We start from the raw sequence: 25,710 nt of genomic DNA, 5'->3' as shown, positions 1-25,710 counted from the left end.
ACAGAGGCCAGAACATTATAGTACATATCGATCGAGCATCTACTGTACACAAATGGTTACCTTCATTTCGAGTTCCAAGTGCTAATACATCCAGGAAAGACAGGCTTCTGTTAGTTTTGATTGTGTTCATGATCACAGATGTGAACTTATAATGAAAATACGCTACCTGGAGTTGCTCCTTGAACGTTTTGAATCTACATCTAATCGATGCCAGAATTTGAGGTCCTAGGTATGAAATTAGGTAACAGAGTTGATGAGCAATACTGAAAAGAGAGATCATAATATCAAACATGGAAGAAAATTATTCTTAGTCACCAAATATATTGAGTTTGTTTAGTTGGAACCCACAAACCAACAAACTAATATGCAACTAGGATATCAGTAGTGAAATTCGAACTACTAATATCCCTCCTTCCCAGCTACTTCTAGCTCTATCTTACATGAGAAGGTTAACAAATGGCTACTCTATGTTCTAAGGAGGGACAATACATGCACGTCTAGTGGGACTTCATGTCTATCTCACTTTGCATTTCCCGGTTAGCAGAGGAGAAATTTACAAATACTAAAGAATACGAGCATCAAGCTGCACTTATCTTGGTACCACCTCGGATACACTTTGAAAACTATGGAAATCTGTTGTATTTGTGGATGTTACGCTTTTCTTTCCCTTGGAGGATGTAGTAATGTTACTACCATAACTCGATCGTTTAGAGCTATGTGGTCTGTAGACTCCTGGCTTGGTTAGCAACTTCCCATTTAGCTTGACCTCTTTAGACAACATTTCAATCACTTGCTTCATGTTAGGTCTTTGGTTATAAGCAGATTGAATACAAAAGAAAGCAACTTTGATGAAGCGTAGCACTTCGGCTTCTGGATACTCTGTCAGCTCCGGATCAACAAGATCTAGAAGCCTTCCTTCTTCTCTAAGCTTCCATGCCTGCAACAGTTTAAGTTCAAGAAATCAGCATAATAAGATAGGATTTCTTGTAAAATTCTACTGGAAGGTCATATACTGTGTATTCAAAGTTCAAACCGATGTGAGGAGTTATCACTTTTCACATCCCCTTAAGATACAAACTCTACCGGCTTTTAAGGCTGGATAAAGGATTTGAGTCGCAGTAGGTTGATGGATGACTGAAATAGTCTAATTATGATCAATCCTCTGAATTTTGAGGTATTGAATACACAATTTGTATAGCCGACTCCAACTAGTTTGGCATTGAGGCGTATTCGACTAATATATGCATCTAAAAAGTTATTGTTCCTGAGGAAACCTACCCATTCCACTAGTATCAACAGATCTTCTCCAAATGCTGCATTGCTACTGCTACTGCCACTTACAATTTCAAGAATAAGAACTCCGAAACTGTAGACATCAGCTTTTTTTGTGAGCTGTCCTAGCAATGCATATTCGGGAGCAAGGTATCCTCTGCACAACAAGAAGATCTCCGATAGTGAGAACAGAAAAAAAGTCCTACTTTATGTGGAAAGAACAATGGATGCAGTTCAAAATTGCTTGTGTTTTCTCTCTTGAATGTACACTCACATTGTTCCAGCCACTCGAGTACTAACATGAGTGATATTATCAGGGAAAAGCTTCGCGAGTCCAAAATCTCCAATTTTAGGATGAAGATTTTCATCAATAAGGACATTACTAGCCTTAATATCCCGATGAACAATTGGTGGTTGTGCTTCCTCGTGAAGAAATGCTAGACCGGATGCTGTACCTAAACATATAGCTGCTCTCTTGGTCCAGTTTAACGGAACAGGTTTCCCTTTAGAACCTGCAATGGTAAATTGTATACGCCGTTAAGCCATGCACTTGGATAACACTCCTTCGAGTACTAAAAGCAGATGATCACAGAGAAATTGGCTAACAGAAAATAGAAATATCAAAATTTGGAAGCACATTATATCAGCTACTTGGGCCTTGTGTTATCGTAAGGGTTCATGCACGGGCTAATGCAGACTCATTTGCTATCATCTATATATGTTTTTTTGGTGCAAACAAGAATTTAACTTTGTGAAAAGTACCTAGTAAAGCACTGGCAAGGCTGTTATTCTCCAAGTATTCGTACACCAGTATTCTATGGACACCCTCTACGCAACAACCAATCAACTGAACAAGATTTGGATGTCGGGTATTTGAAATCATATTAATCTCTGTCAAAAATTCACTGGTCCCTTGTTTTGATTCAGCCGAAAGACATTTGATAGCTACCGTCCTTCCATCCCTCAAAACCCCCTGCAACCAAACAATGAAGTTGCTTAAGTAATTAGTACACTAACAAGGATTTCATATTTTCTCTCAATATTTGCACTATAAGGCATTATTTATGTAGAAACAAATATTGTAAACACACTAGTAGATCGATTAATACAAGTCTAACCTTATAGACAACTCCAAAACCTCCTCCTCCTATTTTCTTTGATGGGTGGAAATTCTCCGTTGCTGATCTCAACGAGTTATAAGAAAACAGTCTCACATTGTTGGTGGCAATCTCTAATCCTTCAGAAGTAAGAAAATGAAAGAACATCAAGTCTTGGAAGATGAAAATGGAGGAGAAAATCAACAAAAGAGAATGGGAGAACACGTTCAAAAATTTCGAGCAACTACTCAAACAAATTAGGCCTTAATAGTTCATACCATACAAAACATTTGGTTGTACAAACAGGTATTTCAGAGGCAATATGTTAATATTAGTTCTATGATCTAGGTGAAGTATTTAAAACATCTAAATACTCAACATTGTAGCTTAGACATGAGAATGGCATTGGCATCGATCTCTAATATACCGCGTATTGGATCAAACTAAGGCCTCAATCTGCAAATGCCCATGTTATTCAAAGCTCAATCTAAACGAACTCTGCTTCCCATTGATTCGCTGAGGAAAACGCCACATATAAAGTGACTAATCTATGATACCATATGGCTTATGGAAAGTGATTAACATGGTTCATTTATTTAACAAGATGGGCTAAAGATAAGTAGATTTCCCACAACATTTTGTACTAGGCCAAGCTGGATTGTTCAGTCCAAATTCACATCAACATATTTTTTAAAATCTGAATAGTGAAAAATTATGTATTTTTCAACTTTCAAGTTCTGTTACAAATCCAGAGGTTCAAATATCATCAATTCCATTCTGTAACAACAAATTTGACAGTTCTTTTTTATAACATGAAAGACAAAGATGAATTCAACAACAACAAAATAGCTTGTATTATATCACGGAGAAGGTAGAGACTATTTCCGACAGACCCTCGACTCAAAAAGAAATCTTGAAAACAGACAGGGGAAGATGATCTTACCTTGTACTTGAGTTCCTCTATTATCCTTGCACTGCCTAAAAGAACCAAAACAACTAAAAGTCATTCTTGAAATATATTCAAACTTTCAAGAATTGAACTTTGAAATCCCCCAAAAAAAAGGAAGTACTAATTCAAGTGGAATACATATAAGTAAATTATACAAATTCACTATGACTAGAGATTAGAAATATCGTATATTGTATGAAGTATAAAGAAGTGAAATATGATATTTATAACTAGTGGCAATTCATGTTTCACTTTAATTTATATCATCCATCTGTGATGACAATTGACATATTATTTTCTATTTTTTTTATTTTTTTTGGTGATATCCAAATACATCAACTGTGGGAAACACACTAAAGAATTGGTCCACGGAGAGGGTCATTATCTCTGTTTCTTTTTCATTTTTGTTTAACAGTCACAAATCCAATGAGAAAGGAACATGTAGTTTCCTTAATATAATTTACCCTAAATGAATAAGTTTTTATCAATTGAATTAGATTCAAAATTCATCGTTTTATATATACTATTAGAGTAGGATCCATCACAATTGTTGTTTATATATAAAAATGTTAGATTTGCACGGGCCAAATGTCTAGTCTTGGGTGTGAATCACTGTATTGAAGAGTTTCACATTGAATGAAAAAAAATACATAGTCTACTTTATATCCCCTATAGTCTATATTAACTGAATTTTTGAGTTTTTTTTATAGTCCAAAAAAAAGTGAATTGTTTAAATTTTCAAGAAAATTATTGAGATTTTTTTCCCTTTATATTTATCCTTTATTAATAAAGTTTTTAACTACTTTCTATTTTGTAGGAGAATAATTAAGAGGGCAATAGTAGAAAGTAGCAGTTTATCTGTGCCATAAAATATTTTGAAAAGTGTCATACCCCAACAATTTATTTAATATAAATTAAAGAGAATATACGCTTATTTTTAAAGTTAAGTTAGACTCAATATTTATTTATTTATACTCTGTTACTATAATATATCTGAGTCAACTGTTGACTTTTCTGATGTATTCATGACTATTTGTGACGATTTACGGGTACAAGAATCCAGCACTAGAGCCAATACACTGAATGATACAATTGAGATTCAACTATACAATATTTACAATTTGTTTGGATGATTATTATTTATCGTATTGTATTGTTATTTTTAAGTATGATGTTTATTTACAGTTTATTTTATTATATTTAAATTTATCAATATTTGAAAGGTGAATAACCTTATTTTATGTTATAATTGATTTAGTGTGATTGCATCGTTAACTTATATTATTTTTTTCATTTTGTTTTACTTATTACTCCCTCCATTTTATTTTACTTGGTTGTTGATTTGACACTTTCTTTTAAAAAATATTTATTAAAAGATTTATTTTACTAAACTAATCTTATTAATTATATTTTAAAAATTTGATTACTAATACTTTATATAATTATTTAATGATAAGGATAGTACTGAAAGAAAATAGTATAAAAAATTATTTGCTTAACACAAAAAAATCTATTTTAGTATAAAAACCAAATAAAATAAAATAGAGTGAGTATTTAATTTTTTACTCAATTCCTTTTAATAATAATTCTATCTTATCTCTGATTTCCTTTTCAATTTTATTTTTAAAGTTAATAGTATGTGATATTTTTAATAACAAAAATATAATATTCATTAAAATAATATTGCACAAATTAAATCACTAGATCATTTACTTTGAGGTCCACAATAAAGGTCATTTATAACCACGAGCTTCATCTGCCTCATCAACTATAACTACCACTGTCCTTTTAGTTCCGTGGCAGGAAAATCCCAAAGAGCCTACAAAATGGGACAGTTAAATACTTTTGTGTTTCACATTTGAGTAGTTGAAATTCACGTCGGAAAGTTTTATTTTGGATTAACTTTTCGCGATCAAAGGTTATGTTAATTAAAATCATGCATCTATACTTCTTTTTCTAAAATTTCTCACATAGTGTTTGATATTTTTTTTATGAATTAACTAATTTAGATTTGGGTACATTACATCAAAAATAATCTTTAGCAATAATTAATTTATGTTAATAGTTTAATTACTGCTAAATATGTATTTTAGTGATAATTAACACTCTTTGTAAATATCTCTGAAGCTATAGCGACATTAAATCTAATGACAGCTAATATCAATAAAGGTTTAATTTAGCATTTTTTGTTAATGTGCATATTTATTGCTTCTAAAAGTTGTTTTTGTTGTTAATAGCAAAAACGTTGCACTTTGAAGTTAAGTGCTCGTTACCAGAGATAATTTCATTCTCATAACTCAAATTAAACACTCTAATTAAGGATGAAGAAATATTTATCACTCTACCACACTCTTTAAATGATATACATCTAAAGAGCTTTTTGCACCAACTTAATTAAATGTACGCACCAAAAATGGTTATTGTGATGAAGTGGTAAATATTCCTCCATCCTTAACCAGAGTTCTTGAGTTTGAGTCCCCTTAGGTACATAATTGTCTTTTTTAGAGAGCGTTTTAGCTCAATGTAGAACTTTTCGATGCGAATCCAAATTTAATCGGATTCGGGGAGAAACCAAAAAAAGAACAACTTAAATGTACGTGACATGACTCAACGCGTCAATTTGAATCATATATTCAAGTGAAACATGTCATTTATAAAATCAATCAAATAAAAACTGGAAGTAGTAAAATTATGGGTTCATGAATCACATTTTGCTTGACAATTGACTCATGAAAGTAATAAAACAAACAATGATTTATCTTCAGAAAATATGTTTGAATGAAATGTGAACTGTTAATTGATGACATATAGGAGTCGGTGCATGCATGTATTAGCTAGCTCTAGCTGGGCTAAAAAAATTGAAGTTCTCTAGAACTAATTCTAATTCATTTATGTACGATAATCAAAGGTGAATTCATAATTTCAAACACGATGATTTTAACAATAACATATTTGACGTTTACTTTGTGAATGTAGAAAGATATTGACAAATTTTATTGACAACCCTTTAAATTTGTCAGTAAATTTCATTTAGACGCTTGAAACTAAGAGTTATTTTAATTAAGCATCTAAATCCTGATAAGATATTTCTATTAGATTTTTAAAATTCAAATTTTGAAAACACATTTGCGCATGTTTTCAAATATTCATTACTAGATAAAATAACTATTTAAAATATGTTATATTCTTCAATTATACGAATTAATCTCTATAAGCCATAAACATATTCTAATTAAGGATGATGTAATTAGACCTTAAGGTAAGAGAGTTTACCAACAGATCAATAAGTAGTTGAGGGGGGAACTGGTCCTACTACTCAGCCAAGGTCGAACTTTTGATGAAATTTATAATTGTATTACTTATAGCTTCTTGGTTCATAGACAAGTCGGTTTTGAAATTGTCTATCATTCAAGACATAATTTGTATTCATACACTTTATATTCGCCCAAAGTTTGCTCTGATGACAATTTTTCCCCTTCAAGGACCTCTTATTCATTCTCATTGAACGACGGCGAGGGAGTAAATACAATTAGAACCCCCCACCCCCTCTTCATTGGGCTAAGGAATAATCAGGCTTGAACTGATGACTTTCACCATGTTAAAGTGACACTCTATCATTGAGTTATATCATTGAGCATCTGAATACATGATAAAATATTTCTATTACCTATAGACACTTTCGATTTAAATTTTGAATATATTTTTACGCGTAATATCAAAATTTTCTTAATTATATACATCATCCTCAATTAGAACATGTCTAAGGTTTTACAACTTACAGAGACTAATTCTTATAATTAACGAATCTAAAATATTTTAAGTAGTTAATTTTTCCACACATAAAATAAAATTATATAAAAAATATCTAATAAAAACATTTCTTAAATATCTAAATAAATCTGTAGCAAATTTAAAAAAATTATCAATATATTAAGCCAAAAATAAATATAAGTAAAGGTTATTAAATTCATGTAAATCCCCAAATTACGCGTAAATATACCTCAGACTATAACAAATCCAAAACTCTCATTTATTTCGTATTTTGAATTATTGGTAAAGGACAAGTGACCTAGTGAGAAGGCAAAGTGAAGATAAGAGTGGATCATGGTACCGTCCAAATTATGGTCAATGTGTTAAGACACAAGCCTCAACCTATTTAAGGATAATATCACCAGGTTTTTGTGACATTTTAGGTTGAAAAAGATGGTTACTACTATAATTCCGGGTTAAGAAAATATGGAAGCGTGTTTATCTCTATAAGTCTATATATAAGAAGGGTGTGTTTTGAGGTGTGAAGTGGGAGAGAAGGGATGTCTATAATTTATTGACTAATTGTTTGCTCAATCATAATTAAGATATCAAAATATTTTAAGATGTTATATCAATAAATTACATATTTTTATATATTTTTTATCAATAAATATTTGGGATTATATGTTATTACAAAGTTTCAATTACATATAATTTTACAAAGATTTACTAATCCAAAAATCAACAATATTAGTATTAATTAATTATTCTTTAATATAATTCTTTCATATGATATATATGAACAACTTCGTCGAGCATTTTTTTTTTTTGTAGGATTTGAAATTATAGGTCCTTTGTTACCCAAAACATTGATTTGTGGGGCAAATTTTTAAATTTTAAGAAAATTGATATTACAGACTTGGAATTAAAATCCTACCTTTTAATAGGAATATTTGAAATTTAAAAAAATTCAATTTCAAATTGAAGTTCAAGTTTTGTTCAAATATTATAAATATATATTTGTTTCAAATTTAAACTTCAAATTGCATGGCCAAACGTGTGCGTGTTTGGTATGAAGAAAAATATTTTTCATGGAAAATGATTTCCTAGCTAGAAAATGTTTTCTTGGAAAAAAGTGAATTTCTTATTTATTTTCTAGTGTTTAGTAAGTAAGTATGAACATATTATTCTAAAGACATTTGAGGCTGGATGGGATAAGGAGTGGGGTTCAGGGGTGGTGGAGGGCTGGGGTCGGGGAGATTGGGTGGGTGGGAGGAGAAAAAATAAATTTGGAATGTCACTTATACAACCTGTTTTCCTTTATCTCTATTAGGGAAGTCATTTTCCTCATTTTTAAGGAACTTATTTTCCTGGAGAAAATATTTTTCAAATATTTTGATCAACCAAATACGAAAGTTTTGAAAAACATCTCCATATATACAAAACACACACTATACATTTCCTCAATTCTCTCCCAACTCATTAAAATATGGGCTCATTTCGATCTATATTTTTCTTTTCACGACATTATAATAAGAGAGCAAGCAAAAGATCATGAAATCACTAAAATTCAAACTAGCGATTTTTCAAAGAACATTTTTTATACATATATTTACAATTAAGTAGATATTATATGATTGTCACATACATTGAATTTCCACCCTTTTTATGACTAATTAGAAACTAGTTTAACATTTTTCAACGTGTGCCAATTGAAGTTAACAAAGAAACAAAAAAAATACAAGCATCCAATGAAAGAAAGCTACTTAATTAATTAGCTCATGAAATCAAACATTCCCCCAACATACAAATTTGAGGAAGATTAATTAAATAAAACAAACTAATTAAGAACAAGTCAAAAAATGAACGCCCGTTTAATTTCATTTTTATAAAAAGAAAATTAAATACGTTTATTATTATTGCTAGACTCTCTCTAATTTCAACATGGAGAAATTTGACTTAGTCACTTTTTTTCAAGAATTATGTATGTATTTCTCTACATGAATTTTCTTAGCTTAACATTTCAACAAGAAAATTAAGACATAAAATTGTGTTTCAAATTCTTAATATAAGGTATTGGTTGGTTTTACTTGACTAATTACCACATTCTTTATTTACAACTTTCAATATTGTTTTCTTCAAATTAATTATATTTATTAAATGGAAGTATCAGTTAGAACAGGTTGATGGCCAAGAGGCCAAAATTCAACGCACCGTTTAAATCTCAATAATATAATAAAGTAACTTCAATAACTTCAAAAAATTAGACTGCACTCATACATATATGACTGAAGTTTTAATCAATTTTTACATGTAAACTTCGAAGAACAAATTTTTTTGGTAAAAAAATCAATTGCACTTTTAATACACATTACTAAAATTTTAACCTGCTTTACATGCACTTCACTCATGTATGACCGAATTTTAGAAATAACTTTTGTTTTAGTAAAAATATTTAATCGCACTTCAAACACACATGATTAAAGTTTTAGTTAATCTTTACTTACACTATAAAATATTAGAAATTAACCTTAGCAAATCATACCAAACTTCAGATAAAAATACTTGATATTTGTGCACTTCTCCACCTATACGCGTTGACACACAAACTTTTCAAAACTTGAAAGGAAAAAATTCAAAGTTTTCAAATTTTTTATTATTATTATTTTTTAAAAAAAAATATTTTTTATTTTTTTTACCCTTCCCTAGGAGCTCCCACCCCTTTTGCTCCCTTGGTGACTCAAACTCGCAACCTTCGGGTTGGAAGTGAGGGGTGCTTACCATCCGAGCAACTCCCTCTCGTCCAAAGTTTTCAAATTACCTTTCTTTTTTGGAAAAAAAAAATTGTCAAAAAATTTCACTTCATTTTTGAGAAAAAAGAACCTACTAATTGACCTACAACACGTAAAAAAAGACCATGAAATCACTAAAATTCAAACTAATGATACAATAATTCAAACCCAACAAATTAACTATCTGGCTGTCCATTTGGACATATTCAATAGGATTAATTAATTAATTAATTAAGAAGATACCATATGATTATCTCATACATTGATCTATCATTTTAAATTATGACTAATTTGTGGCTAGTACTTATAACATTTTTCAACGTGTGACTTTGAAGTTAATAAATAAAGAAACAGAAAAGTAAAAGCAAGTCACACAAGACTCATAGAAATTAAACATTAAGTACAAAACTGAGGAAGATTAATTAAAGAACCAAAACTAATTAATTAGGAACGAGTCAAAGTATGAACACCCGTTTAATTCCATTTCTATTAAAGAAGAAAAATTAAACATTCTAAATGGAGAAATTTTGACTTAGTCACTTTTTCTACATATCTTTAAAGAATTATGTATTCTCTACATGTATTTTATTTTCTTATTCTAACATTCCAACAAGAAAATTAAAACATAAAAATGTGTCTCAAAATTCCTAATATCAGTTAGGTTGATTTTACTTGACTTACCACATTCTTTATTTACATTTACAACTTTCACTATTATTCTCTTCATATAATTATATCATTATTGAAAATATCAATTAGAACATGTTGGTGGCCAAAATTTAGAGTAGGCAATTTCAATAATATTATATGTAGTTAGGTGGTCAGTTGAACATTTTTTGTCAAAAATTATATTATATATATAAGTTGAAAATTATTTTTATACAATAATAACATACCTAGTAAAATCCCACAAAGTGGGGTCTGGGGGAGTAAAGTATACGTTGACCTTGTCAGTACCTTGTAGAGCAAGGTAGAGAGGTTGTTTTCGAAAGACCCTCGACTCAAGTATAACAAACTCAGGTAAAAAAAGACGAATACAATGGACAAAGCATAAAAGAGAAATAGTAACAACAACAAAATAAAGTGATAATCGAAATGCAATAAACAACATATGAAAAGAACTATAAGGGTACGACTAGTCCTATAACAGGCACTAAACCTCTACACGGCAAGACAACATTCTACCCCTTCTAGCCTTCTACCCTAATATGCGACCTCCACTTCTTCCTATCTAAAGTCATGTCCTCGGCAATATGAAGTTGCACCATGCTATGTCTAATTACCTCTCCGCAATACTTTTTCGGCCTACTCCTACCACTCTGTGTATCCTCTATATCCAACCTCTCGCACCTCCTCACTAGGGCATCGATGCACCTCCTATGCACATGTCCAAACTATCTCATGTTTATATGTATATATTAAATGTTGTGAAGCTTCCGACTACGCCTTACGACTGATTATTGTTAAAATAATTTTATCACCACCCTTCATCTAGAACTCTGTCGTAAGAATATAAATATCATTGAACTATATGTTCTAATCCCTCTTTTAATTTTTTTTTAATTTAAATTATAAGAAGTCTTTTGTGGTGACTTTAGGAGAAAGGGACATGCACTAACAAAAGCAAAATTTAAGGTCAAAATCAAGGCCACATCTAATAACAATAAGTAATCGCGTTGAAATATATAAAATTAACTGCGATATTATAAATTCTATCGTTGTTTATGCTACTGACTCTCAGTTTAGTCCTACTATTGATTAATATATATATATATAACTCAACTTAAACGTTTGAGGAAGTGGTCAGCTACCTAAGACGTATGGAATATTTGTTAATTTCCGCGTATCTCTATTTATAAGTAAACCATTAATTAGTACAAAAACCAATCACTTACTGCCAAGTGTCCTTTATAATACAAAAAAGTAATCACTGACTTGTTTAAGTATAACATATCGTGGCTAAGTAATTTAATAAAATAATTTTTTGATTAATTAATCATGATAAGTGAAAGTTGTGTATGTCTCGATATTGATGTAAAACACTGAGTAAGATTTTACCATTCATATTTTAGAAAATACTGAATTATTGTATTGAAATGATATTTTTTGAGTAAATTTATGTATTATGTTATGTGGGAATTAATTATTCATGTATTAATTATGCTAACATCTATCCTGCATAAAATAATACATAAATTCCCTCATACTTTATTCATGTGTATTAGTTGTGTGGATTTCTAAAAATTAATACATAAATAACCTATTTCTTAATCGTACAGTTAACACCCCCTAAAACTAGATTTGAGTAAATATACGTTATGAATCCAGAGTTAGGTCATCTTGTTCATCACTGAATGAAGATGGGTTAGTCCCATGTGGTAATGTTCACAGAAATATCACACGATAATTAATTAATTAATTATTCTCTTCTTCTTTTTTCATTTTTTGTCAGGTACTCACATTAAAGTCGTGACTCGTGACAAATTTAGATTCTCATTAAAGTACTATGACAAATTTAGATTCTCATAGTCATGGTGTAAGGCCCATTGGAGAAGAAAACGTTCCCTATAAAAAAAATAAAAATCTGCACATTATAAATATTCTAGTGATGTGTTATGAATCATATATTTGACATGGTATCAACTATCAAATGCTTCTCCACTATTATCTTTATTCATATTTCTTGGGCTCCTCTTCTACACCATTTTGGCTACTTATTAATCTCCATCTTTTACAGCAATATGAGTCCAGAGGACCTTGGTAACAGCTGGGTACAAGGCAGTTACCGATGTGACCTAAGAGACCGCGCGTCCCCCGAAAATTTACGTACCTAAATGTGGTTGGCAGTGTGATCAAGATCAAACAAAAACTTCAGCCAAAATACTGAAATTACACTTTCTGGTTGCTTAAACCGATCTGCTAACTGCTAACTGAATACTTCACTTCCGTCAAAACAAGTATAAGAGCTAATTTTCCAATTCAAATTGTTTAGGACGAAAAGGATGACCATTCTAAAAGTATCCTGTAAAACTTGGCTATTACAAGTTAGCGTATGAAAATCAAGGTTCCTTATACCAACAAGGGAGGAAGTTAGAGTATGTACAGTTGACTATTAAGGGATGAGTAATGATATGGTAGGATGGCTAGTTAAGGTTCATCATCGCTTCCAAGCTCATCATCATGGCTTACTGTATAGAGGCTTCCATCTGGACCCGCGACCTTAAACCTATAGATTAATAGTACAAAGAAAAATACAAGAGAATTAAACTCTTGGAATACCAAGATGCCACATTAAAACGCGAAAGCACACTAGATACCTCTCAAGAATGAATTTCCCTTCCTTGTACTTTTGAGACTTGTCATGTGCGGCTTCCTGGGAATTAGTTGAGAGTTGACAGTAAGAATATCAGGGTGTAACTAAAGATCAGAAAAAGAGAGATAAAAATCAGATCTTTGGTGAAGAGAAAGCTCACATATTTCCAGCCCACAATTGAGCCACACCCCACACAGAATATGTCAACAACAGTGTGCATTCCGGTCATCATCATCCGCTCTTCTTTTGCTCCAACGGTTACATTCACACTGCAATGCACAAAAAAGGAGCAAGACATAAAACACGATATTGCAAGTGCAAAGCATGAAGAATTGCATGTAATGACTGTGTCTACTATGCCTATCCCCAATATAGTATCTGAGAAATGTGAATCTTACTCTGTGATGCATAACACCACTACAAAGACCGTTGTGACCTCAAGTAGATTATGTTGCTAGTAGTTCAAGTAATTGCAACAAAAAAATTAAGTTATAAGAGAATGTGGAGATGCATGAACTGATATAATTCAAGCATTCACTGCCTGATTTTAATCACTGATGGCTTCAAAGTTTTCCTCCACTATTAAAGGTAAAAGCACTCCATATAAAATGGCAGGTAATTTTAAGCTTCACAAGTCAAAGAACACTTACACTTTATCAAAGAGGTAAGCTCTCCCATGACTGCAGTGGAATGACTGTAAAAAAAAACTTACAAGATCATTAGAATACATATATGTAAAGCAGAAATATCATAACTTACGTAAGTGTAATGTGTTTTCCAGCCAGTTTGCAGTTAGTAGCATAAAGACAACATAATCCAGAAGACAAGGAATAATACCAGTAACAACTACTAATAGCATCAGTAAAGCTTTCTTCAAGGGAATAGCAATTAGAAGTGACTTAACTTCATTTGTATTTGAAATAACCTAGTAAGTCATATTGACATAGATAGAAATAAGATAGCAATATATTGGACATGATGGTTCTAGGTGATCTCTTCAAGGGTATACCCATTAGAAAGTGCCTAACTTCATTTATATTCTAAAAAACTAGCGAGTTCAATACTCACATAGATTGGAATAAGATAGAAAAAGATTGAAATGGTTGAAAAGATTAGACTTAGGACAAGAAATGCTAGTTGGCCTTATATAAAACTGATAACAACAAATGGAAAGTTATCCAAACTTCGTCATAGAAAAATGGAACCAACACACTAAGACTGAAGGCGAACCTTCAAGATGAAAAAGTCAAATAATTACCTACAAACATAACTTATAAACAAGAATCATAGATCCTTCAGGTACCATAGGTTGTCAGTATAAGAAGTATGATCAGTTACTTCTATTTGGTTGTTACATGTTGCCTAACAATATCAAACAGCTGATGTTTTGCATGACTTTGTCTTCCATGGCTAGTATAACAAAGTCTCACTGTTAAAATATAGGGATATTGAGTATTAGAATGATTATCCAGCATTAAATTCAGAGCTCTCTTCCATCGATACAGGATGGGTAAATGGTTATGTGGCAGTATTATGTGAACTACAATGGCAACTAGTGCCATAAAAAATTCAACATCAAGACCCAAAGTGGATTTCTGCCATTGTGAAGCAACAGTATGTCAGTGCTTAAAGTCATGGTTATAAGAAAAAGACACAAACGAGAACCCAACAATTTGTGGTGATCTACTACTTAACTCATTTATAGGTAAGAAAGCTCTATAGAAACCTTATGCTAAGGAAACTGGACTATGCCCAGAGGTTTGTGCACTGGGGTAACTATCTATTGCAAGCTACACAAACCCCTGCTCCAGAGTCCAGATTATGAGAGAGATAAGCCATGTAAAGCCAACCTAATGATTAAAATGGTGAGATCCATTTCATAGTGGACCCTTCTCTAAGGCCAACACATTCCCACAATCCTACTAAATCGACAATCACAATTTTGAGCAATCAGGATTCCATCTCCAGACTCCAGAGAAAATCAATAGATAAGACGCCCTTGTATCTGAAGTTGATTATGGGCACCACAGACAAGACCTCAGAACATCGGCTTCACTTATGCACCCAATTTCTTTTTGCCTAGGTTTCATCTCTTAAAAAATTGTTCTTCCATGAAAAGGAAATTAACTGATCTTTTCCTTTTTTGATATAATTGACTCTCATCCTTCAACTTAAAATGGAAAAGAATCATTAACAAATTGCATTCACATTTGGGGACTATGAATTTAACAAGTTAATAAGAACCTACAATGATAAGGTAAAAAAAAAAATGTCCAAATGAACTGAGATCAATGTATTCAACCTAATAGTAGGATTCCCCTTTCCTAACTAATCCCCTTACGTGAAAGACACATGAATCACAAATATTCAAGATTCCTATCACTTCATGATTCTTAACTTTTGAAAACAACTGACAATCCTCAAATTCATTGTATCTTCTAGATTCTATAACTTGAACCGACTATTGTACTTCTCTTAAGTACTGCTTCTCAAAGCCCCAAAGCGAAAAATGAGTGGGTTTTATCTCCTTATATTGTCAAGGATCAATCCTCATCTTTTGAGCTAGATCCTGAAGTTGAGTTAGGTCCAATTTCCACTTCTTTACAAATACACTCAGACAAAATCGACCGACAATAACAGGTTGCAGTTTGTAAAACCCACAGATAAGGTTATGCTTGATTTGTCTGATTGTAATATTTTGAAAAATATTACTTTTTAGACATGTTGACATAAACCTGATTATTGCTGGCAAAATGTTACGTGTCGAGGTAACGAAAGAAAATACAAACCAAAATGTGATAAAAATATATTGGATAACCAGAAAGAGACTAATGGAATCATAATTAGTTGATGGGCAACCTCTATAAAACGTAAAAATGAAATACAGTTTGCTCTAAACAAAGTCTAGTATTACATGGAGGCGAATCAAGAAATTCTTATAGGGAATAGCGCACTTCGTAAAGAGAAGGTTGCCTACCAAGTTGGATAATGGAAAACTTTTAAAAAACACTCATCATTTATCACTCCAAGATAATAGCCTACAATTTTACTGAGATATATCTAGCTAGGTTGCTTCTCATATTCCAATCCAAGTTTCCAACTAGTAGCAAAAGCACCAATTAGGTAGGGGGTGGGTGGGGAGGAAGAGAAGTGGGGAGTGGAAGAGGGGAAGGGGGAAGAGAGAGATAACCATACTCATGTGATGATTAAAATCAGAAATTGGTTCATTTTCCATCCAAAGGATGATATATCATAGAATTCCAAACCTTTTTTTCCGAATAGGATTAAAGATTCCACTTTTTCTTAATTCACATAATAATAAAGATGTCGGTGAAAAAACACCATAACTCAATCAACTGTGCCTCAATCCCAAGTTAGCTGGGTCGACCATATAAATCCTTTATATCCATTCCTCGTTGTTTGAGCCTATTTCATTCAATTACTAACATACTTAAGACAACTTAGTGGTTCCCCTAAATTATAGACTTTATAAATGGTACATCTATTTTTCCTACATTGGCATACACATATTCAACCAAACCAAAAAGACTCGTAGCAAACACCGAACCTCATGTATGTATTGTAAATAGGCCTTAATCCCAACTAGTTGATATTTTCCATATGGATCATTTCCTTCTGTTTTGTTTGGGTCTTAACAAGATCCGCATTGATTCTATGGGATTTTGGGTCTTTGGAGACAATTGGGAAGCTTGCAATTTTAATTCTAACTTGTCTGTTTTTAGAACTTCAATCATTATGATATCACACCTGTTGATCAGCGTATTGGGAAGTTTAAGTAGAATATGGTCAAACCATCTCAAAGCGACCTTTGTCTTATTTTATCGTCTATGAATGCCAGTTGTGTCCTCAATATGATGTAATCATTTCTAATCTGGTCCAATCTTGTATAACACTATATGTCTATCATAAGATTCACATTTCCATAGTAGCCATTTCGAATATAATTTTTAGGCCCAACATTCATTTGCATATAACTTTGTTGGTGACACACCCATTATTAGGACTTGCCTTTAGACATTCTCCTCAAAGATTGGCCTAGATTTTTGAACCATCTGCATTTAGGTACCAAATTCCAGGCTAATCTCACTTCACCTTCCCTTTGTGCCACTTATAGGAACTAAATTTATAGTGCATTTATTCTGTCTTACTTCTAAGTATCCTAAAACCTATACTCTCCAATACTTCTTCAAGGTTCCGTTTGAATTCCTAGATAATTTGCCAATTGATACATCGGTGGGAAATGTAATATGTATGTCCCAAAAATTTTAGTTAAGAAATGGGAGGGATTAATCGACAAGTATTTCAGATGGTAGTTAGCTAAAAATATAATGTGATCATCAGTTTTTTCTTGAACTTATAATTAGCATAGCTAGTCAACTATTAAATCAGCTATTTGCCACTTGTAAAAGGAAACAAGTGACGATATTCAGGAACAAAAACCAAAAGGTTGATTATTCAACAACCAGAATACATCCACTTTAAAACAGGACAGAAAGAAATTAATTACACAGGCTACAAGATAAATACAAAGATATCCCGCCAAGCACATCTGTGTGTTATTCAAATGTTTGTTGGGATGTAATACCATAATACTTCTCTAGAAAAACATGAGAATGAATTAGAACAATGTCATAGCAACCAGTCAACCACCACCATCTAGTGATAATAGCTCAATCTAAGCCTAAACGCACACTTGAGAGGAGTAGTTCCCCAACAATCCAAAGCACTGGGATGCACATCCAACAACGAAGGTAGGGGGAGAAATATTCAGCATATTACTGAATCAAGCAACCTTGCAGAGTGGAAACTGTGAAGCGACAAAGGAATAACTGCAACTACTATTACTGCCTCCCACACCTAACACTCCCGCCCCCCTACCCCCCAGACCTAAAGCTCTGAAGAGGCCATGGGGAATTACTGGCCTTGAATCTCAAACAAGCCCATCCACAGCATGGGCCGCACCCTTTGTATCCCAGTCTGTCCTAACTCCCAAGGCAGAGAAAGTTTTTCCTGTTCTTTTTTTTCTTTTGAGCTTCAGAGAACGGAAATATACTAGATTAGAAATTTTATTTCTTTCTCCATTTGCAATCAGGTATTAAAATCACATAGTTATATATGTCAGTAAGGAACTTGCACTAGACTGCAATTGAAACCATAGTACCAGAACAACAACATTTTACGAAAAAACAATATCGACACTAATGAGAAATCAATCAACTATGCATCCTATGTATTCGTTCCACTCTGATCAGATCAGTTTCCTAATAAGCATCATTAATATCAGCACAAAAAATAGTACTAACATACAAATGGTATATCCAATAAAGCATCTTTACAACAAACTTATAATATTTCAAGTTCAGCAGATTCATAACACAATCATAGTTGGGATCCCTCCACCCAAACCAGATTTTTCGGATTCAAGCCTGAAAAAAAAAATCCTATTGAGAGCTCCGCGCCCCTAGAAATGGCCCTACAACCAAAATAGAGAAAGGGGGAAAAACCAACCTTAGAAATAATGTGATCAGCCAAAGAAAAATGGGTTTGACAGTGCTTGCATTTGTAGATGCTTCCTTCAAGAGTTATCACAAAAAGCCTACCCATTTTCTCAACTTCCTATGTACCTTCAAATAAACCGATCAAAATTATTATACCCTAAATTCAACCACAAAAATCACTGTTTCATCACAAATTAAAACATCAGTACAACAAGATAATCGATCCAAAGTTACATTTCGAAGAATCGGTACAAAATAACCAGACCCATTTCATAAAATCATATATAATTACAGATGAATCAAGGAAAAAAAGAAAAATTGAACCGGGACGATGAGCTCACCAGAGAAAAAGTAGTAATCTTTACCACAATTAAGCCTGTGTTCGTTACATTTATAGGCATGACATAGCGAGAAATCTGTATTTTTAGAAACTCACCAAAATTAAACTTGGGGATTTGTTGCAGGTGTCGTATTTCCTTTCCCCTATTGACAATTTGCATGATAAATATTATTCCCTCCGTCTTAGTTCCGTTATTTATGTCACGATTAGAATTTTTACATCCATCAATGTTTTTTTAAATTAATTTTTTTATTTTTTGATATATTAAGTTATTAGTTATTGTAATTTATAGTATTATTTATATAATTTTCAATATATAAATTTTATTTTTAAATTTTTATGTCTAAATTCACGATCAATGAATTTGTAGATAGCTAGTCGAGTTGTAATGCTTGAAATTGGTGACTAATAAAATTCATGTTAGTTACAAAAAAAAAAATCATTAATTAATATGCATATTATGATAAAATATTAATATCAATTATTATTTTTTAAGAAGCGTACAAATCCAAATTAAATAATTAAAAATATATGGGGGAGTATATCTCTCCATCTTTTATACTAGGGAAAAGGGTCAAAAATACCCTTGTACTATGTAAAAAGATCAAAAATGTCTCTCGTTTATACTTTGGTTCATTTATGCCTTTATTGCTAGAGAAATGGGTCAAAAATGCCCTTAATGAAACGGAAGTAACAGCAGCTTCTTAAACAATTTAATTAGTCTTAATTAACATTTTCACTTATTAGATTTCTAATTTTTTATTATTTTTACCCTGACCCATTTACCATTTAACCTGGCCCACCCTTCTATTTACTCTTCTTCCAATCATTTCTAGATGAAACTATCCCGCTTGTAGTTTAGATGAACACTATGCTTCTTATTAGGGTTTCTTATTGTGAGGATTTTACCAACCTTTGAAGCAAGACAATCAAGTTTCTCATAAAATATAAAGCTATAGATTCAAGGTATGTTACTAATATTCATCATATTTTAATGTAGGATTAGGATGTTTTGGTCAGAATCAAATTGGGTTTGTGTGTTTTTGTCAAAATCAAGTATTGTCGGGTTATGTGTAATATAATGTTGTTGTCAGTTAATATTCACATAAAAGAACTTAGTTTTAGAGATAAAGTTCATCTTTTTATGATTTTGTTGGGTGTTTTGTGGTCCCGAAATTTTTTATTATGTTATATGAGATTCTTTATGATTTTTTTGAACTAAAATTGTGTTTAGTTACTGATATGGGCCCTCTTTGTTCCTTTTTCTTGGGTTGTATTTGATGATGATTGACAAAGTTGACTTGATTTTTCACTACGGGGGTACATGGGTAATTTCTCCTGAGCTATTATATAATCAGAATTCGGTGCATGTTTTGTCTGGGTATGAAACCAATAATGTTAGATTTGCTGATGTTTGCGAAGAGTTCACAAAGAATTTAGGGTTCACTAAAGTAAATCAACTTTTAGTAACTGGGCCTTCTGGAAGGTACTATTTGGTGATAGACGATGATGGTATAAGAACTTTGCAGTACTTATTCAGTAAGAAGTTTAGAGTGATAAATTTCTTTGCTGTAAATTCTTAAAACATCATATTTTATACTAAGACATATACTGTGGATGTTGATGTAGCTTCTGACCAAAAAAGTAGTTCTAGTGAATTCGACGAATCAGATTCTAATGATTATAATGAGGAAGAACTTGAGGTCTTTAGCCAAGAAAAAAGAAGGGGTGTGAGTTGTGACTGATACTTTGGAGAATTATAAAGTTTTGGAGAAAGGGCAAACATTTAAGGATATCCCGGAAGCTAGAAGGGTAATAAGCTTCTATGCAATGGCCAATCGTTATGGACTAAGGGTGAAGAAAATCGATACAACTATGGCCGGGTATAAATGTGTTGAAGGCTGCCCCTTCACAGTTTTAGTATCAAAGGATAAGAAAAGTAGTACTTGTTCCATCAAAACATTGAATTCAGTACATACATGTGATTAGTTATAAAAATCTGAGGGCTAATGCTAACACACTAGCACATTTATTCAAGAGAAAAGTTCAGTATAATCCTCAATTTAAGGCAAAAGACATGCGTGAAGAGTTAGAGACTATTTTAACATGAATGTGTCTACATCTAAGGTTAAGCTAAGAGGTTGGCTCTTGAAAAGCTAGAAAGGAGTTTTCTTGATGACTATAACAAACTTGAAGCATATGGACAAGAACTTAGAACTTCTAATCTGGGAAGTGATGTTTGTTGTGCCGTAATTTTCCTATCTTTAGAAAAATCACTTTTTTTGAAATGTTCTAAGTATAAAACAATTTGAGAAAAAATACTTAAAAAAAAAGTTGCCACTTAATTTTTTAAAGAAATTAAGAAAACTTATAATTTTCAAATATTTAAACAGAAAAAAATCATTTGAAAATACCAAAGAGGGTTCGGGGTTCAATTTACACTTCGAGAAGGGTTTAAGCATTCGAAGTGTCCGCTAACATGCGGTTGACCTGCGACTTGACTAAAATATATTTTGACTATTTTAAAAAAAAAAGATTTAACATAAGAATAATAATTTACAATATTTGGTTAACTTTGAGAAAAATAGTCAAATAAATGACGCATTTTATTTCATTTTTATTTTTTTAGAGAAAGGGGTCCAAAATGTAACATTTGACTCGAAATACAAGTGATTAGAATATTAATAAAACTAGATTAATTAAAATTTATTTAATTCATTTTGAAATAATAATTTAAACCAATTTAATAAATTAAAGCATGAACTTCATTTTAAATTAATTGACTAACCCTTTTTGAGAAAATGACTAAGTAAGTATATTTTATTTTAATTAATTGAAAAGGTTTTGACGAACATTTTTAAAGTTTATTTGAGAAAAATACTTTAACTTAAAAAAAACAATTTTAAAATGAATAAAATGTGATTAAGTGAAAAGCATTAAAGAACATCTCTTTTTAAGAACCAAATGTTTAACTTAATTGAAGATATAAAATTTTGATCAATATACTTAATTAATAAAATAAATGAACACAAAACAAAATGTATTAAAATTAAACCAACACAAAGAAAATAACTCATCTTTTGGGGAATCTAATTAAGCTAAATCACAATTATAAAGTTAAAGTTAATGATAAGAAAACAAACAATAAATAAAGACAATAAAATAATTTAAAGGCAAAGGGGAAATGAATTTGGGCCCCTTTTTTTGGGGCCGAACTCTTTGCTGATTTGGGCTTTTGGCTCAATCTCGTTTTTGGTATACAGTTATTGTATACGAGTGTATATCTGATGTATACAACCCTTTTTTCTGCTTTCCGAAACTTGTAACAGCTTCATTTAGACCTGTTTCAGCTTCCCTTTATCTTCTTGTATCCTGATGAGCGAGACTAACAGGAGGAGAAAGGATTTTGGCCTCCGTGGCCTATTCGAAATGCAAGTTCGGAGACATTCGAGTCCAAATTGGACTCCACCCAAGGGAGTTTACATGCAACGTAAATAAATAGAAAATATATAAATAACAAACCTATTGACTAAAAAAAAATCAAGTAAAAGGAGGAACCCATGTGCTAATGTTTCAAGTATCACACATCATAAAAGAACCAAGATAATTCCTACGTTATTAAGCCTATGATAGGGAACAATTTCAATTTGTCTTGACAAATTATTACTCACAAAGATATATGACAGCAAGCAACAATACACCTAAAATCAAAACTAATCAAACTTAAAACCCAACTAATATTCTTAACATTCCAACCAAGATCATTAGGAGAGAAGTAACCAAGTTAGAACTAACTAGTCATTATCTAGCCTTAATTAAAAATGAGCTCACACATGCTAAGTATATGGACATATGAGAAAAGAACACTAACAGAGAACAATATGCATAAGCATAATGAAGCAGGGAGAAGAAACCATGTCAAGCCTTAATAGCTACAGTTGACTGACCAGAGCTAAAGCAAGAATAACATTTGAGCAAATCACGAATTTACCAATTAAGAAGGACACATGTAACGACCAAGAAGCTAATTGAACTTAGGCTAAACAAGGAAAATTAGACTAGGAGGTTAAATGCAAAATAATCATGGAAAATGTCTCAAACTAAGCTATCGATGAGAGTTGAAAAGAGAGGAACAATTTTCATACAAGATGCAGTTCGCACAGAGATGAGACTAACAATGATTTGTCTAAGCATTCACATTTTGTCCATTCAAGGAGCAAGAAACATGATTCCAAATCGACAGAGCGATAACTATTTGTATCTAAAACTCAAACTTTCAGTATTATTTACCTTTCAAAGAAGTTATCTTACGTGATGAATAACAATAAGCAACAAAGATCAAAACTTACACTAAAGAAAAACACAATATACATCTACTAGTTTTCATAGCAAAAACAAACAGAATGACTTGAAACAAAATTCCAACTCAATAACTAACCAACTACGAATTGAAATATCAAGAGAAAGAGGATTTTACCCTTTTTTAAGCAGCGAGACTAGAAACGGGAACGAGTAGGGATGATCAGCAATTTTCACACCGAAACACAACTCCGAGAAACTTCAAAAAAAATTGGTTTAAATATATTTCTTCCTCTCAACACTTAGCTAACTCTTAATATTTTCTCCCCCCTTAATCGAGAACAAGAAAAGGGTATTTATAGAAAGGGAATTGGGGTTCGGAATTGGGGGAAAGGGTAGGATAGGAATTAGAAAATCAATTCCCCAAATTCAAATTTTCAAGGGCCAAGGAGCTGCTCGTTGTACAAGATTTCAGCCAAATCCCACGAAATCTGGACGAACGGATCAGCGTGGACGACTTCGATCAAACCCACCGCCCTTTCGGTCGACGTGGCGCCATCTTGTAGCCACAAGGTCGATGGGACGCGGTTGGCAGGGCTGGAACGGTTTGGTGAGGGCAAACGCCTGCTCTTTTCCGTGGATTTTGTCGTTCCAGCCGCTGCTGCTTTGACATTTTGGACTGCTTTGCTGAAGAAGAAGGAGAACGCAGGTGGGGTCACAGCTGCTAATTGTTGTACGTATGTTGTATGTATTGTTTTGATTGAATTGGGTTTCTTTGTTGAAGAAGAGTTGGGCCGGGTCTATAGGGGAAAAGGGATGGGTTAGTGAAGTGAGAAGGAATTTGGGATGGGGCCTGGGATTGCTGAAAATTTAAGAAGGGCCCAAACTTGGTCTCATGAAGGATTGGGTGAATTGGTTAAATTTTGAATTGAGGATTTGGCCCATGGATTAAAATTATAGCCAAATGAATTTAGAACATAATCAAATTGAGTTTGATTAGCAAATTCGACTAAAATTTAAATAAAATGAATTAATATTATTTAATTAACGAGCGTCTTAATTTTAACGAAAATAAAATAATTAACTTAACTACGAACTAAATAATTTAAAATTATAATCATAACATAAACTAGAGTGAATTAATAAAATAATTACCTAAAAAATGTCAAACCTTTTGGAATGATTTTCAAATATTTATAAAATATACTAATTATATAAAAACATATTTATTATTTAAAAATTATAGAAATGACTAAAATTGCTTTAAAATAGCCTGAAAAGCATTTTTAATTTTTTATAAAAACTAACTATTCCAGATCGTTTGAAATTGAAGAAACTCGATGATTAATTTATATTGTGGAGGTTCAAAATTGGGTGTCAACAGTGTTGTTATCAATATATCAAAAGAAGCTCTTTTACAAGGTAAGAGGAAGTTCTTAAGGATGTACATTTGTTTCAAGCATTGAAGGATGGATGGAAAAGTGGTTTGAAACCACTTATTAGGCTGGATGGTAATTTTTTTAAGGAAAGATATAAGGGGCAACTATTAGTTGCTACGGGTCAAGATTGTATGAACCAATTTTATCCTATTGCATGGACAGTGGTAGATAAGGAGACAAGCAGGACATGGAAATGGCTTTTGGAGCTTTTGAAGTGTTCTTTGAATCTTAAAAATGGACATGGAGTGACATTCATCTCACATATGCAAAAGGTAAAACTTACATCTTTTCCTTATGTTTTAATTGATAATCAAAATTGTCATCCTAGAGCTAAACAAATATATTGTTGTTTGTTTTCAATTTTAAAACTAATAATGATGTTGACTGTTTTTTTATTTCATAGGGGTTAGTTGATGCTAAGAAGAGTGTGTTTCCTAAAGCTAAGTACAAATATTGTGTAAGGCATATTGAGGCTAATTGGTGTAAAAAGTAGAGGAGTGGACAAGCCAAGAAACTTATGTGGTGGTGTGCATGGACCACATATGTTAAAGACTTTGAAGATCAATTGAGAAAATTAGGAGACATAGATGAAGAAGCTACTAAAGACTTGGTGAAATATAAACCTCAAACTTGGTGTCGGGCGTACTTTGATACTCATTGTAAATATATCATGGTTGACAATAATTTCACTGAGTCATTTAATGCATGGATTCTGGAAGCAAGGCATACACCTATCATCAAAATGTTGGAAGAAATAAGGGTGAATCACTAAGCTAGTTAAAAGCCTTATTACGCAATTCCACCAGTGTGTAATACATTCAACATTCTCAATATTAAACGCTTTTGGCAAGCCAGAGCAAGACTTCTCTGTGGGAACCCCCCGGTAAAGGAGACCTGTCTAGTCAAATAGGCTTCTAATAAGAAATTTGCTAAGGTTATG

General features: G+C 32.1%; 2 protein-coding genes across 6 annotated transcripts; both read right to left on the bottom strand.

The window, feature by feature from the left end:
* Nucleotides 1-284: 284 nt before the first annotated feature.
* LOC102585723 (putative serine/threonine-protein kinase) lies at nt 285-3,535 on the bottom strand. Of its 2 annotated transcripts, none has more exons than XM_006349401.2 (6): nt 3,313-3,535; nt 2,391-2,503; nt 2,035-2,245; nt 1,547-1,784; nt 1,279-1,429; nt 285-937 (listed from the first exon to the last, which is right to left on the bottom strand). In XM_006349401.2, exons 1-6 carry the CDS (start codon nt 3,374-3,376, stop codon nt 590-592), a joined length of 1,125 nt encoding a protein of 374 aa, XP_006349463.1. In that variant the 5' UTR covers nt 3,377-3,535; the 3' UTR covers nt 285-589. The 2 variants fall into 2 exon arrangements, with proteins under 2 accessions (XP_006349463.1, XP_006349462.1); XM_006349400.2 differs by having other exon boundaries at nt 2,391-2,509; nt 3,313-3,534.
* Nucleotides 3,536-12,712: 9,177 nt separating this feature from the next.
* LOC102584743 (protein yippee-like) lies at nt 12,713-19,202 on the bottom strand. Of its 4 annotated transcripts, none has more exons than XM_006349398.2 (6): nt 19,129-19,202; nt 18,703-18,818; nt 13,824-13,867; nt 13,334-13,442; nt 13,178-13,233; nt 12,713-13,086 (listed from the first exon to the last, which is right to left on the bottom strand). In XM_006349398.2, exons 2-6 carry the CDS (start codon nt 18,796-18,798, stop codon nt 13,008-13,010), a joined length of 384 nt encoding a protein of 127 aa, XP_006349460.1. In that variant the 5' UTR covers nt 18,799-18,818; nt 19,129-19,202; the 3' UTR covers nt 12,713-13,007. The 4 variants fall into 4 exon arrangements, with proteins under 4 accessions (XP_006349460.1, XP_006349461.1, XP_006349459.1 ...); XM_006349399.2 differs by having other exon boundaries at nt 18,703-18,810; nt 19,129-19,191; XM_006349397.2 differs by lacking the exon at nt 19,129-19,202 and adding an exon at nt 19,034-19,125.
* Between the last annotated feature and the right edge of the window lie 6,508 nt (nt 19,203-25,710).

This window comes from Solanum tuberosum, unplaced genomic scaffold, assembly GCF_000226075.1.
Source record: "Solanum tuberosum cultivar DM 1-3 516 R44 unplaced genomic scaffold, SolTub_3.0 scf00106, whole genome shotgun sequence".
Lineage (NCBI taxonomy): Eukaryota > Viridiplantae > Streptophyta > Magnoliopsida > Solanales > Solanaceae > Solanum > Solanum tuberosum.
The sequence above is the reverse complement of the archived record's forward strand: the minus strand, read 5'-3'. Positions and strand labels throughout refer to the sequence as shown.